Source organism: Sminthopsis crassicaudata, chromosome 4, assembly GCF_048593235.1.
Source record: "Sminthopsis crassicaudata isolate SCR6 chromosome 4, ASM4859323v1, whole genome shotgun sequence".
Taxonomy (NCBI): Eukaryota; Metazoa; Chordata; class Mammalia; order Dasyuromorphia; family Dasyuridae; genus Sminthopsis; species Sminthopsis crassicaudata.
The window spans coordinates 408,855,758-408,873,319 of NC_133620.1; the positions used below are offsets into that span (position 1 = coordinate 408,855,758).

At 32.0% G+C, this 17,562-nt stretch overlaps 1 protein-coding gene across 1 annotated transcript in view; it reads right to left on the reverse strand.

Annotated features, from left to right (window-relative positions):
* The window catches only part of LOC141539663 (rho GTPase-activating protein 29-like), a 75,298-nt gene that overhangs the window by 40,082 nt on the left and 17,654 nt on the right, over positions 1–17,562 (reverse strand). Inside the window, exon 3 of the mRNA XM_074262741.1 lies at positions 3,260–3,403. Within this exon, the coding sequence (XP_074118842.1) occupies positions 3,260–3,403 (144 nt within the window). The remainder of the gene's footprint in view (positions 1–3,259; positions 3,404–17,562) is intronic.

Sequence of the window (17,562 nt, forward strand, 5' to 3'; positions counted from 1 at the left end):
CATATATATGTATACTGTGTATATCTTTATTTATATATATCTATCTATATATCTATATTTATCTATAATCCCTAGTTATTCAAAGTCAACCCAAAGGCCTGCATCTTTAGGCTATATTAATATATACAGTCACATTTATTAACATTATGTCTCAAATCATTTCATGCAGTTTGGTTAATCAAGTATCTTCCCCCTTCAAGTATCTTCTTTATAAACTCAGGAGAACAAAAAACAAAGTGAATTTGAAATTATAATCTATTTGTGTTTGTCCATATGTAGGTGTGTATTGTATGTACATACATATATATGAAATCTACCATTACTGTCAAATATAAATAAGTAAATGCAGCAGTGGCAGCCATGTTAGTAACAGCACTTTCCTTCATCACTTAGTTTTTACTCATCACCTTTACCCTGTATAATTATGCAATTAAACTTTAGATATAATTTATCTATTTAAATATAATTATCAGCTACAAAATTTACATGTTATAAACACATTTACTGATATATATATATACATATATATATATATATATATACTACTGATATATATGTGTGTGTATCTAGTTATAAATTCTTAAGTACATATTCAGAAATATCAAAGTTTGTCGATACATTTCTCTAATATTTTATTTACCTTTTAAATTTACTAGCTATTAAAAGGATTAAATGAGAAACAAAGAAATGGAAATATGACAATATGTAATATACTGCTGAAGTATAACTCACCATAATGTATATTGTATATCCATTAGTCAAACATCTTTGAAAATACAACAAACTGCAAAATCCTGAACTAATGACAAGGGGCTTGTGATTAAAAACATACAAAGATATCCTGTTATGAAAGTGCTTTCTAATTCCAAAGTGACTGTTACTTTGTGTGAGGCATTTAAGTATTTGAAAAGTCTAGAGAAATAATCTTTGCCTTTCAGATCTATCTAGTGAGGCAAAGAAACAGCAATAATGACCCCAACAAGGAAGATAGACATAGGGTGAAATAAATGCAAAAGGCTATATACCCAAAGATACAAAGGATTGATCTACAAAGCAGTTTGGGAGAAATGGCTTTCTTCACATCTCCTGGAATGCAGGCATCAATTCTAACCATGCACACTCTTTCCCCAGGACATCCTGATAGCACACAATAGTCACTAACAACAATGAACCATAATTGCTATTTCCAAGCATGGAAATTTTGCTATCTATAGACAGAAATTACCCTATCAAAATTAAGTTTATGGCATTTGTGATTTAGTGAAAACAAATATGGTTACTAGGTAAAATTTTTAAATTTACAATAGTGATGATAGTAGCTATTACTTTTACCTATTGTAAACCACTTTGTTTTGTCAGTGTTCTAGACCAAGATATCAAATAACTATATAAATAGATATACAAATATCAAAAGTTAATTAAGTTAAAAAACCAAATTCATTGATTTCCTATCTATATTTCTGTTCATAAAGATTCAACTCCTCACCTTATCTGTTGTAAATACTCACAGCCAATTCCTTAGATGACACATACTACTACTACTACTAATAACATATGATGTATAATGTATTATTTTAAAATTCCAAAGAGCTTAATTCACTTTCATAAAAAAATATTTTCTCATTAAAATAGTGTAGAAAAAATCCATATGCAATTTTAAAATGCTTAATGCAACCCTGCTTCAAGTTTTTCAAGTTTTTTAAGTTATCTTATGTCTTTTATTATTGTCACTAAAATTTACCTTTCAAATGCTACCTTATATTGATTTTCTAGATATCTACCTACACCTACATATTCTCTCCTTAAGGGTTTAATAAGTTTATTAAAGGCAGAGATGATTTCACTTTTGTTTTTGTACCCCTTGTGGCTAGGAAACAACTCAGACTCAGTTAATACTTTTGTTTATTGAAATCTGAATCCAAGGGATAGGGCCTAATTCAAGGTAATGCATGCTTCACAATCAACAAACATTTATAAATGCATTTATAAAATAGCAAGAATAAAATAACATTCCAAATAAAGAAAGTGTATCATTTTTGTTCTTAATCAGAGATATTGCATGAAAGCTCCTAAAAATAACTGTCTATATTTCTGATAAACCAGGAAGTCACTAACAATGTCACTAACAAAAGTTAGTTAACAACAAAGTGAAACTGCTCATTACATATGTTCTAAGATACACAAAACTGCCATTACCAGTCCCAATAATGCTCTTTCAAATCACAAACTAAATAATTAATCTCAATAAATGTTTAATGTTGCTTGGGCATTAAATAAATATTTAAGATTCAACTCCTCACCTTATCTGTTGTAAATACTCACAGTCAATTCCTTAGATGACACATACTACTACTACTACATATAGTAGCATTAATAACATGTGATGTATAATGTATTATTTTAAAATTCCAAAGAGTTTAATTCACTTTCATCAAAAAAATATTTTCTCATTAAAAATAGTGTAGGAAAAATCCATATGCAATTTTAAAATGCTTAATGCAACCCTGCTTCAAGTTTTTCACCACACCAATGCATTCTAAATACTGAAAGTGAAGTAATTTTTCTTAAGTGTAGGTCTGAACCATTCAAACCCCTCAGGGCTTCCTTTTGCTTTTAGGATCAAATATCAACTCTTCCTCCTCTAAAATGCATACGTGACTTCTACCTGTAGGTTCTATTATCTCCTCAATGGCCATCCCCATGGCTGGAATTAGCTCTTTTCTTATTTCTGCCTCTTTCAGAGAGGCATTTTGAGAGCATTTAAGAGACCATTCAAAGCCCCATTTTCTTCAGGAAGTTTTTCTTGATTCCATATAACTGCCAGTGCCCTCCCTTTCAAAGTATTTGTTATTTATTTACTTTCTATTTAGGTTTACTTTCTATTAAGGCTCTTAGGTATGTATCTCCTATTAGAATGTCAACTTCTTACAAAATGGGAGTTTTATTTTTTTTATTTGTATTCCCCACTGGCACATAGTAGGGGCTTAACAAATATGCTCTGATTCTGGGTTGATTTTTATTGTTTTTTTTTTTTTTTTTTCATGCAAAGAAACTTAACAAGAGCAAAGTCCTCCATTTTGCTTCATTGCAAACAGACACTTTTAGTATGTAAGAATAAACATTAGGGATTATATTATTTAAACAGTATTAGTGACAGTTTTCTTATGTGGTATATAATCTTCTGAGAATACTATTAATTTTATCATGAAGCAACAAAGTACCTATTTTCAGTTTTTCCAGAACATAATGAGTCTTTTACCTTTCACTTTTGCAATCATTACTCCTGCAGCATTGAGAATATCAGCTGAGTTAAGGATTTGGTGTTTCTTTATTATGGCCTGAAGAATTCTCAGCAGCTCTCCAAGACGTTCATGAACTATATCATGCAGACAAGATTGATGGTCTGAAAAAGAGAAGGAAAAAAAAAAACTTTGAAAATATGGCACTTTCCCCCTGAAGTTTAAATTACATACATTAAATGAGGAAAACTATGTTTAAAAAATGAAACTTTAACTTCCTGAAAAATCATTTCCATTGTTATTTAATACTGAATTTAAATATCATCTATTCTCTAGTAAAATACAACTTCAATGCCTCATGTGACACAAAACTACAAACATAGTGTGTCCAAAGTCTTAGTGCACAAGCTCTAGAGGAAATCCTAAGAGATAAAAAGGCTTCAAAAAGAAGAGGTCAAGAGAAAAAGTTCACAGAATCAATAAATGGGTAGTATGGACATGTAAATAAAAACTTTTATATCATAGTAAATTAATTTTTCCTTTGGTCTTTTTTTTTTTTTTTGAAACTCTCTAATTAGAGGAAATCCATTATTGCTAGAGAATCCCTTTCTACTCTAAGAAAAGCTCATTGTTAGGAAGCTTTTCATTATTGAAATAAAACAAAAACTTGATTTTGCTCTTTTAACTTCCACTCCCTGCTCTTAGTTCTGTTCCATCAAGTTATATGCTTTCCCTAGTCTCTATTTTTCTAATCTCATATCCCATATCCTTTGGTTGATCCTTCTAACTTGTCTAGTCTAGCTGATTATATACCAGCATATTAACTATTATTCCCTGTTCTATATCATCTGCAGATCTCATAAATGTGCTATCTTAAAAAATTTTTGAGTTGGGGGCAGAGTCTTCTCATGTACCTTCTTTGGGGCCATGGCTATTCTTCATAATTTTGAAACATAACTTTGTTTTGTGGTTATGTTCTTTCCATTTACATTGCTGTAGTCATATATATATTGTTTTCTTAGCTCTTTACTTCATTTCCATCAATTCATACCTTTCCTTGCTTTTTTAGATTTATCCTATTTGTCCTTTCTTATGGCACAATAATATTCCACTTCATTTATATATTACACTAGCCAACCATTTCCCAAATTATGTTCTGTTCCCAGTTCTATGCTGCATTAGATATTTTAGCTGAGACAGTCAAATATACAAATTTGTATATAGAATGTATCAACATTTTAATCATTTTATTTGCATAATTACCAAATATTTTCCAATGGTTGTATTAATTCAAAGCTCTACCAACAATGCACTAGTGACCCTATATCAGTTTGACTTATTATTTCATACATTTTGGACACCTTCAGTTCAACCAGTTATGAATACACTAAGCTTACCTAGATTGAACTTTTATATCTTCTTCAAAAAAGTATCATTAGGACTTTGCTAAAATCAATATACAAGAGACAACCTTACCCTGACCTAACAGTGTATTAACTTTAGTAAAGTTAATACAAAAAGCTATTTTGACATGACATATTCTTAATGCTCACCACTTCAATTTCTAAGAGATCAGAAACCAGTTGTTCAATGAAGTATTTTAGAATTTTGCACGAGATCTAGTTAAATTTGTTCAGTGAATAATATCTAAAGTCCTTCTTCCTCCTTCCCTTTTGATAATGAGGACATTTATACATCTGGCACCTCTCCCAATGTCCAAGATTCTTTAAAGATTAGTAACAATGGCTTGACAAGATAGATATGCATGTTTTAAAATGTCTTGTCATATAATTTGCCTGAGCTTAGAGTTCTGAGTTCATATATAAAGGTAATCTCAAGATAAAAATCCAACAAACAACTGGAGAATTTACTGTACACAAGGAACTATTGTGGGCTACACCCTCTCCCCCTCCCCAGAAGGTGATCTATAAACTGATGCCTGACCTCACAGAGTCATAACTAAGGAGGTATAAGACACATGTGCACACACAATCCAGTTCAAAATTGAGCATAATATTTTATGACACAATTTGTTCAGAGATCTGAGAAGTACTTGGAGCTGTCTTCTCTCTTATTTTGTTTTCAAATCCCTCTTAAATATGGAAAGAAGCAGAAGGAATACTGGTTCTGTAATCAAAAGAATTGGGTAAAAATCATCTCTTGAACACTAAACCTCCCTGAGTCTAAGTTTCTTTATTTATAAAAATGAGAGATAGACTAGATGGCCTTTGAGTTCTCTATCTCTAATCTAGGATCCTATGAAATGAAGACCTTTCAAAAATTTGGTAGCATTCTTCTGGATATTATCTGGTTCATTAATGTATTTTCTAAAATATGCTTCTCTGGCTTGAACCCAATATTCCAGATTTTGGTGTGACCAAGGTAGAACAGCTCCTCCTTATTCATAGAATCTACAGTCTAAAGCTATATTAGCTTTCTAGGTTGTCATATCATACTTCAAGGAAAGTATTCTTAATTTGGGGTCCATTAACTTATTTAAATACTGGCTACCATATTTCCATATTTCAATATAATTGAACACAGTTCGTTTTTAAATCAAAATTGGCAACTTGCTGTTTTTTATTTTGTCATAGTACATTTAAAGTTCCTTACATGATGTTCTATTATTTAAATATTCTCATCTGTCATCTTGATAGAAAAGATCCATCTAATAATATAGAATTGCAACTCTATCCATAAGTATTGCACCCAACATGTGTAGATGTTCCTCAATTTCTTTTGATGTTGCAACAGAACCTGTGGAACATCATATTTGTGTCCTGGTTATCTTTCATTCTGGCTACTTCCTAGCAATCTTTTCTTCCTATTATAAAGTTCCTTGATGACAACTTTTACTCCTGTTGATTTTTAAATTTCTCAGGTTGTTACCTGCTTATTCACATGCCTTGCCCTTTCTTCTACATGAGAGTCATTTTTAGCTTATTATGTAAATATGGCATTTTAATCCACTTTCCTCACCATATATAAAAGACTATTAATAAAACACTGAAAGTTCAATCTTTAAATTACTGAACAAAAAAAAACAGTAAGTGAATGTAATGGAATGTTATTATGCTGCAAGAATGAAAAACAGTTTTCAGAGAAATGTAGGAACATTTATATGACCTGATACAGAGTGAAGTGAGAGGTAGAATAATTTATACAATGACAATATTATTTAAAAAGTATATTTTAAAAACTCTGATCAATGCAATGACCATTTATAATTCTAAGGGATTGAGGCTCAACACTACTTACCCCCTAACAAAGGTAATGGATTCAAGATGCAAGCTAAGATAGACATTTTCAAAAAATGACCAATATGGGAATTTGTTCTGTTTTTCAAAGGTTTGTTTTCTTAATTTCCTCTTCCCCTAAATTTAGGGATGGATAGGGATAGGATAGTCCCCTTCTCCCACAATAAAAGATCTGCTCCCAAGAAACTTATAGTTCAATGGATCTGTATAAGCAAGATATATACAAAACAAAGTAGGAATAGTCTGATAGGAAGAGCACAAAGATTACAGAAGACTGAAAAATACATCTTTTAGAATGTGGAACTTTAGTTGAGACTTGATGGAAGTCAGGGAAGTGAAGGGGTAGAGATGAGGAGGGAGGAATTCCAGGGAAAACCATTGTCAGGAGACAGAAGAGTAGGTGTTACGTTTGAAAGTTGGTCAAGGAGGCCAGTATCACTTGATCAAAGAGGAAATAGAAAGGTCAAAGAATACTGGAAAAGTCAGGTCTAAAAGGCTTTGCAAATCAAAGATAACAGAAGAGTTCAAGAGGGTTCAAAGAGTATAGAGCTAGTTGTATAAATACATTCAATATACATGTTTTATATGTGTGTTTTATATATATATATATATATATATATATATATATATATATATATATATATATATATATATATATATATATATATATATATATATATATATAAACGCACACCTTTGTGTGTGTGTGCGTGTATGTGTGTGTGTGTGTGTGTGTGTGTGTATGTGTGTGTATCTCTGGAAATCATTTCCATTGAGATGATATTCAAACACTATAAAGTAACTGAGATCCCCAAATGGAGAAGGTATGCCATTGAAAACAAGTAGCTTCAATTAAGATGGAAAAAGGGAACAATGGTCTGTCTGTCTGCTTTATTACTTACGAGTCAAAGGACCACTCTCCTACCAGTTTTATTTATTTTCACATAGGAGCCATGGACTTTTATAACATACATTTCTCTTAACTATGATGAAGGTCTCTAAAGATTTCCTGGGTTAAACTTTATCCTATCAATCATTTGGTTCTAGCCACCCAAACATGGTTCACTGCTATCTTTCTGACTTGAAATTGTACACATTTTGTAACTCCTTGCTCTGGGAACAATTATTAAGAATAGTTATTATTCTGGGGAACAATAAAATAATTATTACCATCAATGTTTCTGAAAAGGACAAGTGAATCACTTCCCTAAGGACTAATCTGTCAGTTTAGTGACTCCCCAGACAAACATCCTTCCTTGGCCAACCCCCAAATGTTCTTGAGGGCAGGGCATTCTCTTTTGCATTTGTATTCCAGGTCTTAGGACAGTAACTGGTATAGAATAATTGCTTTTCACTTATTTACTTATCTCAGGTGAATAAAAAATGAGATAAACCTGCTGAAAGTTAAGGGTATATGAGATTCCAAAAGTCAAGAAAAGAAGCTTTGAACATGAAATAAGCAGAATCGGGAATACATTGTATACAATAACAGTAAGATTGTGTGATGATCAACTATGAAAGATTTGGTTCTTCTTAGCGGATTTCAGTAACCCCAAGGTAATTCCAATAAATTTTGGATAGAAAACTCCATCTGCATCCAGAGAGAGAACTATGGAAACAATGTAAATCAACACATACTATGTTCACTTTCTTTTTCTTTTTGTTTTCCTCTCGTGGTTTCTCCCTTTTGTTCTGATTATTCTCTCCCAACATGATTCATAAAGAAATATGTACTAAATAAAATGTATGTTAAAATGTATAAAAAACGTATATTTAAAATGTGTATTTTTCACATGCATAACCAGGGAGAAAAAAACAATAAAAAAAAAAAGAAGTTTTGAACAGATATTGTAGTACTGAAATGTCAAACTTGTTGCCTAAGGCCATGTGGTCTGCAATACTTCTGGTGGGGCAAAGAATTACCACATCAAATTAAAATGCAATTGGGAAATACTTAGCATTAAAAAATACAATAAAACATTCATAATATTAATTTGTGGTTTTCTAAGTCAATATGTAGTTTGCAGGGATGGATTTCTATTTAACACCATTGGGTAAGGAAACCGATAAGGAATAAAAGGAAGAATGCAAAGATAGCCATACAATAGTAAAGGACCCCAATTATGATTCAAGCTCTGCCTCAATGAATAAATAAACAATTGCTTGCTGAGTAAATAAATAAATAATTGTTTATTATGAATCAGACACTTGGGGATAAAATACAAACAAGTCAATTCCTGACCTCATGAAGCTTGCAGTCTAATGGGAAAAGAGGAGTGTGAACAGTCATATGGATTGGAAATGGATAGGAACTGATATGGAGACCTAATTCCAGGCAATAAAAGACCAGATCTCATCTTATTACCAGAGATCACAGATCAAAAACTATGATCCTGGCAAGTCATTTAACTTCTCAGTGCTCTCAGATAAGACTATAATTACAGATAATTTGTACATCTTCATGGGAAGTCAAATAAATATTAATATCAATAGTTATCCCTATGAATTAAAATAAAAAACAATTAGCATGAAAATTCTAGGTTATTATGTAAATTTTTGATAAAAAAATTGATTAAAAAAACTTAAGCCATTTAAGGCCAAAAAAAATTCAATGAGTGTGACCCACCAGGTTGAGATAAATAATTATTTTTACTTGTATTAATAACCAATTATTAAATTAAGATTAAAAGGTTTTCCACTTCCTTATCCAGAAATCAACCATTATAAGAAGACTTGGGTGATCTAAGTCACTTACACCCAAAATCCTTATTAGAATGAAACCACATCTCATTATAATATTAATTTTTCTCATTAATTGATAAACAATTAAGAGTTGATTACCACCCTTAGAGGAATACCAATTTTTCCAATAAATTATGAGGCTGCCACCATGAGGGTTCCTTTGGCATTTAAGTGAATCACTGAACTTTTTTATGAGTAAAATTCTAGCATTTTTAATAAAATGATTAACTACCCAGAAATTATGTCACTTGAACTTTTTAAATGTCACAAGATACATGAAGAATTGGTGAAATCGAAATAGTGAATGAAGGTGGTTTGTAAACCTATAAAAAAAATAAGCTAGTTCAAGAAATTCTTCTACTGTTTTAATCACTTTAAAATATATATTATTGTAATTTCTATATTCCCTTCAGAAATTATGAGGATAGGAATAAAAATATTCATGTGTACTATTACATATATCACTTTGTCATCCTATCCCACTCCCCTTCCTATTACCAATATATACACTCACATACCTGGCTCAAGTACATTCTGGATTTAATGTGAAAAGTATTTATTAAAGATGAAAGCACATTTGCATCTAATGAGAAAGAGCTTGTTTATTTTTAGATAAGGAAATCTTGGTAGAATATTTGATATATTTTACTGTTGCCACATTTTTCACAACTCCTATATTCAATTATGTAACCCTATATGAGGGTTACACACAGTTTAAGAAGCCCTTATCATATCACCTATGGTAGCTATAAGGAGGAAATAATACATGGAACATTGGAGGGGAGAAAGTGAAGATTAGGCAGTAGAAATTAAATTTTAAGTTATCTTCCATGTAAAAGAGGCATACAATTAAATATTTGATTTTGTCTGTCTCATTATACATACAGGTTTAAGCCATGATTACAAGATTCAGGACAAAAAATACCTAATTGCAGAAAATAAAGGCATTTCATAGATTTCAGGATTGGAGGGTACACCTCAGAAGCCATCTAATTCAACAATTCTCTATAAAAAACAGGGGAGAAGATGGGAAGTAGATAGTTATCAAATAAAAAGGGATTAAATAAACTATGTACAAATGATCCCATTCCACGTCATCTCCAGTAGATTTGTCTACTCTATAATGTCTACTCTTGCTGATCTTCAATACCTCCCTATCTCTTGCTCTCCTGCTTGCTTACAAACATGCTCATATTTCATTTATCCTTAAAAGTTTTACTTGATCTGTCTCCATCCCTTCTAGCCATCTAACTATATATCTTTCCTCCTCTTTTTTGGTGAACTCCTTTAGATTCATTGTCCTAATTTTGTTGTCTGGTTTCCAAGTTCATTATTCAAAAGAAACTGCTCTCTACAAAAGTTATTGATGCTCTTTTTAATTTAATTTTATTTATTTTCAGTTCTGCATTCTCTTTTCCTCTCTCCCTCCTTCTTCTACCAATTATGAAGATAAGAACAATAAAAACCATTATAAATATGTATAGTGGTACTGAATAATCAATTGCCACATTAGTGATGTCCAAAAAAAGAAAGAAAAGAAATATATTTCATTTTGTACTGAGCCCATCAGTGCCCTTTCTGGAGATGGGTCAGCATTCCTAAGTATGTTAAAGTTCATTATCTTTGCAATATATTTATTACTGTAAAAATGTTTTTCTGGTTCTACTCACTTCACTCCACACAAGTTCATATAGGTCTTTCCAGATTTTTCTGAAACCATTCCCCTCATTTCTCACAGAAGAATAGTATTCCACCCTCTTCCTCTACACTAACCTGTGCCATTCCGTAATTGATAGTACTCCCTTAGTTTCTAATAACATCACCACCATGAAAACAACTGCTATAAATGGTTTTGTACAGAGGAGCCTTTCTTTCTTTGATCTCTTTGGAGTTTAGACCTAGGAACAATATTGCTGGGTCAAAGAGTATACACAGTTTAGTAGCTTTTGAAGTAAATTCCAAACTGCTTTTCAGAATGATTGAACTAGCTCACAGCTTCCCCAACAATACAACTAATACTCCATTATATGTCAGATCTAATGCTTTTTTTCTCAATTCTCAGTCCTTTTTTTATTTCTTTTTTTTATTATTTGAGGTTTTTATTGTATATTTTTTTTAAATTCATTTTTCCAATATCCCCTCTCCTCCCTCCACTCCCTCCCCCCGATGACAGGTAATCCCATACATTTTACATGTGTTTACAATATAACCTCAGAGTCCTTTTTTACCTCAACTTTTGACACTGTGGATCACCCTTCTCAACCTATATTCCCTTCTGTTTCTTTCTAGGATACTTTGCTCTCTTGGTTCTTATTACTCACCTTACCATTCCTCTATCTTCCTTTTTGAATCTTCATCCAGTTGTTACCCAGTAACTATGAATATCACTTTCAAAGATCTGTCCTAGGTACTCTTCTCTCCCCATTCCCCATACTATTTTACTTTTTGATATCAAAAGCTTCAATGGTTGCTTCCATGCAAATGACTTTTGGATCTACTTCTCTAAATCTCACCATTTTTCTGACTTCTAGTCTCACATCACCAGCTGCCTGCCGAGTGGGCATTTCAAACTGGAAGTCCAATAGACATCATAAATAATATGTCCAAAACTGGACTCATCATTTCCCTCTCTCAAATCCTCCCTCTTCTTCTGAACTAAAGAGAACAGTACCATTTACATAGTAGTGATGTATTTCAAAAGTATTTGATTCCTATTATTTCCTTATCACTGTAAAGAGCACTCCTCTCCAGTCATCTAGGTTCACAACCTATGTTAATAATACTTTATTTTCTCTTATTTTTCAAATCCAATTAGTTTTCAAGTCCTATAGTCTCTACTATAACATCTCTCCTCTATGCTCTTTTTTCTACTCTGTTTTTTTCACCATCTAGGTACAGCATTACATGATACCTGGATTATTTTGATTGGTCTCCTAACCTCAAGTCTTTACCCACTCCAATCCATTTTGCTCCTAGCTAACAAGCATGTCTAACTGTGTCACCCCTTTACTTAATGAATTCCAGTAGCACCTTTTAAAGGGCTTCATAAATTTACTTTTTCCTACCTTTCCACTTTAATCTTACTTTCATCTTATTCTCTAATCCAAAGATTTAAACTTTTTGATTCCTCATATTTGACGATATATTCCCCAACTCTATGCAAGTTAACTAGCTGTCCCCTGGGCCAGAAAACTCTCTTTTCATGAAACAGAAGAGACCAAGATATTAGTGATGAAAAGACCAGAGCCATGGAGAAACTTTGAAGTTCAATTTCTCTGAACTTGGTCCAGTTGTTCTGCTTGATTCAGGAACATCATATTTTCCCCCAGAATAAACTCATCATCAAAAATCTCATCATCCAGGAGATGGCTTCATGCTTTGATGCTCAATAATTCTCCAGCATTGTCCTCTGACCTACAGGGCTGGTGATCACAGCAATCAACTTCACTCAAAGCTTCCCTTGATAGAAGGCTCAGGCTTTTCCAGTAAACTTCAATTACTACAAGCTTTTTCCCTTAGTTACACTCCAGGAACATCATGCCCCAAGGTCGAGTATTCTTCTGGTGATTCCCTTTCCCCTTTCTGCTTCCTTTTGTACATAGTCTTCCCCCATTACATTGTTAGCTTCTTGGAGAAAGGGTCTTTTTCTTATTTGTATTAGCAATGCCTGCCATATAGTAAGCACTTAATAAATGTTTACTAACTACAGACTAAGTTCAAATATAGGAGAGTTAAAAGAAACATTAGAAAGTAAACATAATCAATCATGAGGGATTAAACAAGGATAAATTCCTTTCATTATAATATAGGTGTCATAGAGGGAGTCTAATTAGATAGGAGGCCTAGGAGTGGCTGTTATATCATATCTATATCTATATCTATATATCATATATAGATATAGATATATGTTATATATTATAGAGGGGAAGAGAAAGATACTGCAAAGGGGGATGAGAGGAAAAGAAAAGGAAGACTAAGGAAAATAATTTTCTGTAAATATGGTACAAGTAGACGTCTATGCAAATAAGAAGACAGGAGAGTGATGGACATTTGATACCTATCACTGATGTGGTAAAATGAAGGGAAGGACACACACACACACACACACACACACACACACACACACAGCTGCCACAGAGGAAATATGAGGAAGAGAAAGACAGAGTTGAAATGAGAATTAGAAAGAGGATTGATTAAAGAAGGGATTATTCCTAAGCAAAAGAAAGTATGAATGTGAAAAAAACAGCTCTTTTTGAAGTTGCAAAGAATAGAAATCTGAAGGGGTATCCAACAACAGGGGAATGGCTAAACTAGTTATGGTATCAGATGTAATTCGATGTAAAACTGTTGTGCTATGAGAAATTATGATAGTTATAATTTCAGAGAATTCTGAGAAAACGTGTATGAATGGAAACAATAAAGTAAATCAAGAAAATAATGAATACAATGACAATACTAATATTATAAAGACAAACAATTTAGAAAAAACTTCACAACTCCTGTCAGTGTAATGATCAACTACAATTCTAAAGACTAATGCTAAAATATTAATTAATTAATGCTGAAAACTCAAGAATATGGAATCTCTCTCCCTGCCCTCCACGTGAATATATGCATTTATTTTGGACTTAGACACTATGCTAAGCACTTTTACAAATAGAGAAACAAAAATTTAGTGGAGCAGAGAAAATTATATGAAGTGATGTCCCAGTGTTCACAGTTCTGGGTATACAATAAGACCTTGCAGTAAGGTCTTAATAAAAGCTTGTCGACTTGCTTATTCAAACAGTATAAATGAAAAGAGCAATGACTTAAAATAAGCTGAATGTTGTGAAATTTTAATGATAAGAGTTGAGAAATGTACCTCTCTGTCTTCACTGCAGAAGTGGGAGGTCCATACATATGAAAAAATGTACATTCATGTATTGACTCATTTTGCAAAACACATTTTCCTCTCTCACAAAAAATGGCTCTATGCCAAGGAGAGTAAGAAAATATTTACAAAGGAATGTAATGAAGATGAAAGGCATCAATAAAAATAAATTTTTTTTTTAAAAAGGGAAGATGTTAGCCCCAAAAAAGATTAGAGTTTTTGCTCCCGATTACCTGTAAGAAACTAAACACATAGAAAATAATCCCATGGAAGCTCCCCACATACTAAGTCATAAGCAAGAAAAATGACTAAAAATGACATATTTGGAGAAGTCATCAGCATAGTTTTTACAAACACAAAAAAGTTATATAGGCTTTGGACTAGATGGCTGCTCAAGTCCCTTCCAAACCTAAATTCTGTGAAATAATCCAGAATCTTGTTGATAAAGTGTTAAACATAGAAAAGCAACAATTCATTTAGTTTTTGAAATCAGTAGAAAACATTTGCAATGGCAAAGACGATTCATTTATTGCTTTTGTAATTATTTTTAAGATTTAAGTTCACAAATTACATACAGGAAAAGTCTACCACAGTGATGCTTTTCATCAGTTTTAGTATGTTATATGTCACATTCCTTCTACTGTTGTATTAGCTTACAGATTCCACACTCAACTAATCTAGATTTCTTAGCCATGAATTTTAAATTTTAGAATATATTAATCTTTTAGCATACTTTTAAAATGTATTCACAGATATTTTAGAGCTTCTAAATTCTACTAAACTACTTATGAGAAACAAAACATAAGATTTTTTGAGTTGGTATTTTAAAATTATGAATCAAGCATTGGTTTCTCATTTTAATTTTACTTATAACAGATACACTGGCTGTCACACAATAAGATGATTAAAAATAATGAATACCAGTATGGAAACATGGAGCCATTCCCATTATAAATAGATTTATAAGCAAAAAAGAAGAAAGATGAGTACCTTACATAAAAAATATATAATAGCATCATTGTTAAATTTATTAATTTTAAGAATCAGTATTATCAATCAATTCAAGTATCATCAGTAAAATTAAAACAGAAAATTTTCTAAAAATGTATTATGATATTTTCTTAAATTTTTTCTAGCATCAACTTAAAATTGATATTAACCTGAATAGACTTTAAAGAAAAATGTTATTAAATTTTGAGTTGTACTATACTTGAAGGACAAAACTCTAAGCTGTCAAAATAAATTGAGATTTCATTAACATTAGATAAGATTGCCAATGTCTTAAATTGGAACAGCTTCTCTCCTCTATAATATTGTCTTCCTTCAAACTCACAGTTGAAGACTTTTTATCAGCATCACATACTTCACTGAAAAAATATAGGCCATGCATCCTTCAATGCTTGTTTTCCAGGTACACACATTGTAACTACACTCATTACTTCCATTGTCTCTCCTCCCATTCACTTCTTAATTTACTGAGTCTGGATGCCAATATCTCAACACTCAAATAAAACTGTTCTCTCTAAAGTTACCTATTATCTTTTAACTGTCGATAGTTCTTTTTCTCAAGCCTTTTCCTCGACTTTTTTGCAGCATGGCACTGTGTTGATTGATTTTGTTTCCTCCTAAAATAGTCTTCTTGGATTTTTTGTGACACAGATCTTTTAATCCTCTTCCTGCCTGTTTGATTGCTCATTCTCAATCCCCTTTGCTAAATCATCAACTATGTTATGCCTAATAACTGTGAGTATTCCCTAAGGGAAATTTTTTCTAGGGCCTCTTTTCATTGTATGTTCTCTTTGCAATGTAATCAGCTCACATTGATTTAATTAATTTTTATGCTGTTTACTCCTAAATCTATATATCTAACTTTAATCCCACATCATGTTTCCATAAGAATCTTCACAAGCATCTCAACATGTCCAAAATAGAAACTGTTTCCTCAAAAACAACCCTCTTCAGAAGAGCCCTATTTCTATTTAAAAAAAAAAACACACAACTACCCCACCATCATTTTAAGTACTTCAAAATTTTGTGCCTTCCCACTTTCTCACTTTCATTCACCTGCAATATAACCAATCAGCTGCTAAATCTTGTTCTTTCTGCCAACATCTCTTAAATCTATCCCTATTTTCACTCCCATGACTACCTCCCTACATGTTCTCCTCATCATCTCTATTCCGAACTATCATCACAGTCTTCTAATAGGTCCTTCTGCCTCTTTCCTCTTTTCAAGCTATCCTAGAATATATCTATAAAGTGATTGGTGATTTCACTCAAATGTAGATCTAGGTATATCAGTATCCTAGTCAATGAACTCCAATAACTCCCTGTTGCCTCTGCAATCCAAATAGACTTTTTTTTGATACTTGAACCTCTTTACAAGCTAGAGTATCCAATATACGGTTGAGAATCTTGTGGCATGGTACACTTTACTCAGGAAATTGAGGTTAATCAACATACTTTTACAACCTCTTTACAAATTACTCTCCTTCAAGCACATGGTCCAGCCAATATGGCTTTCTGAAACTTCTATGGGACACTCTCCTCATCTTCCACCTAGGCTCTGAACAAAATGTCCTTTATGTCTGAAATGATTTAGCACCTCTTCTCTACTTCTTAGAAGCCTTAATTTCAAACAATCATAGGTTTAAAACTAGAAAGCATCATAGAGATTGCCAGCCCAACATCCTCATTTTTATTAATGCTATTTTTAAAATTTGTTCATACAGACCTACTAAGTAGCACAAACAGAAAATTAAGTCAGGTCCTCTAACTCCAGATCTAGGGCTCTTACCCATTATACTCTCCCATCAATTACAGTCAATAAGGACTCAGCACAGTGTTCTACACATAATCATGATGTAATATTTGCTGAATTATTTCAAAGTAGTTATGTACCAAAAAAAAAAAAAAGGAATTCTTTCATGGGAAGGGACATATCTAAGTAGTCTTACATTTATGAATAGGTATATAAAAAAATCCATGTGTATGAATAATCAACATTATCCTGTCTCAGAAGCCTCAATTTGTAATTCCTTAGTCTGTTTTAATTCCCTCCTAAATCCTCTCTTCCATCAGCACCAATAGAATGCAATTATGCTCTTTGAGAACTGTACACACAGTACCAAACACAGTATCTGGAAAAAATTATGTGCTTCATAAATGCTTGCTGCAGGTATACTCTTAAAAATGAAATATTACTTTCTAAGCTCATTAATACAAAATATAAGAATTTACATATTTGAAAAGAGATCTAAAAATGCAATCTTTTCCCAAATATTTTAAAAGGTCATTAGACAACATGAATAAAACTGTTTATCAAAACAGACAATTAATCTTAATCTACTAATAATAAACTAGAAACTTATAAATTTACAAGCCACTCAGGGATGAATCTACACAAAATGTATTATTAACACAAGCCACTTTTCATAAGGAAAAAAAACTT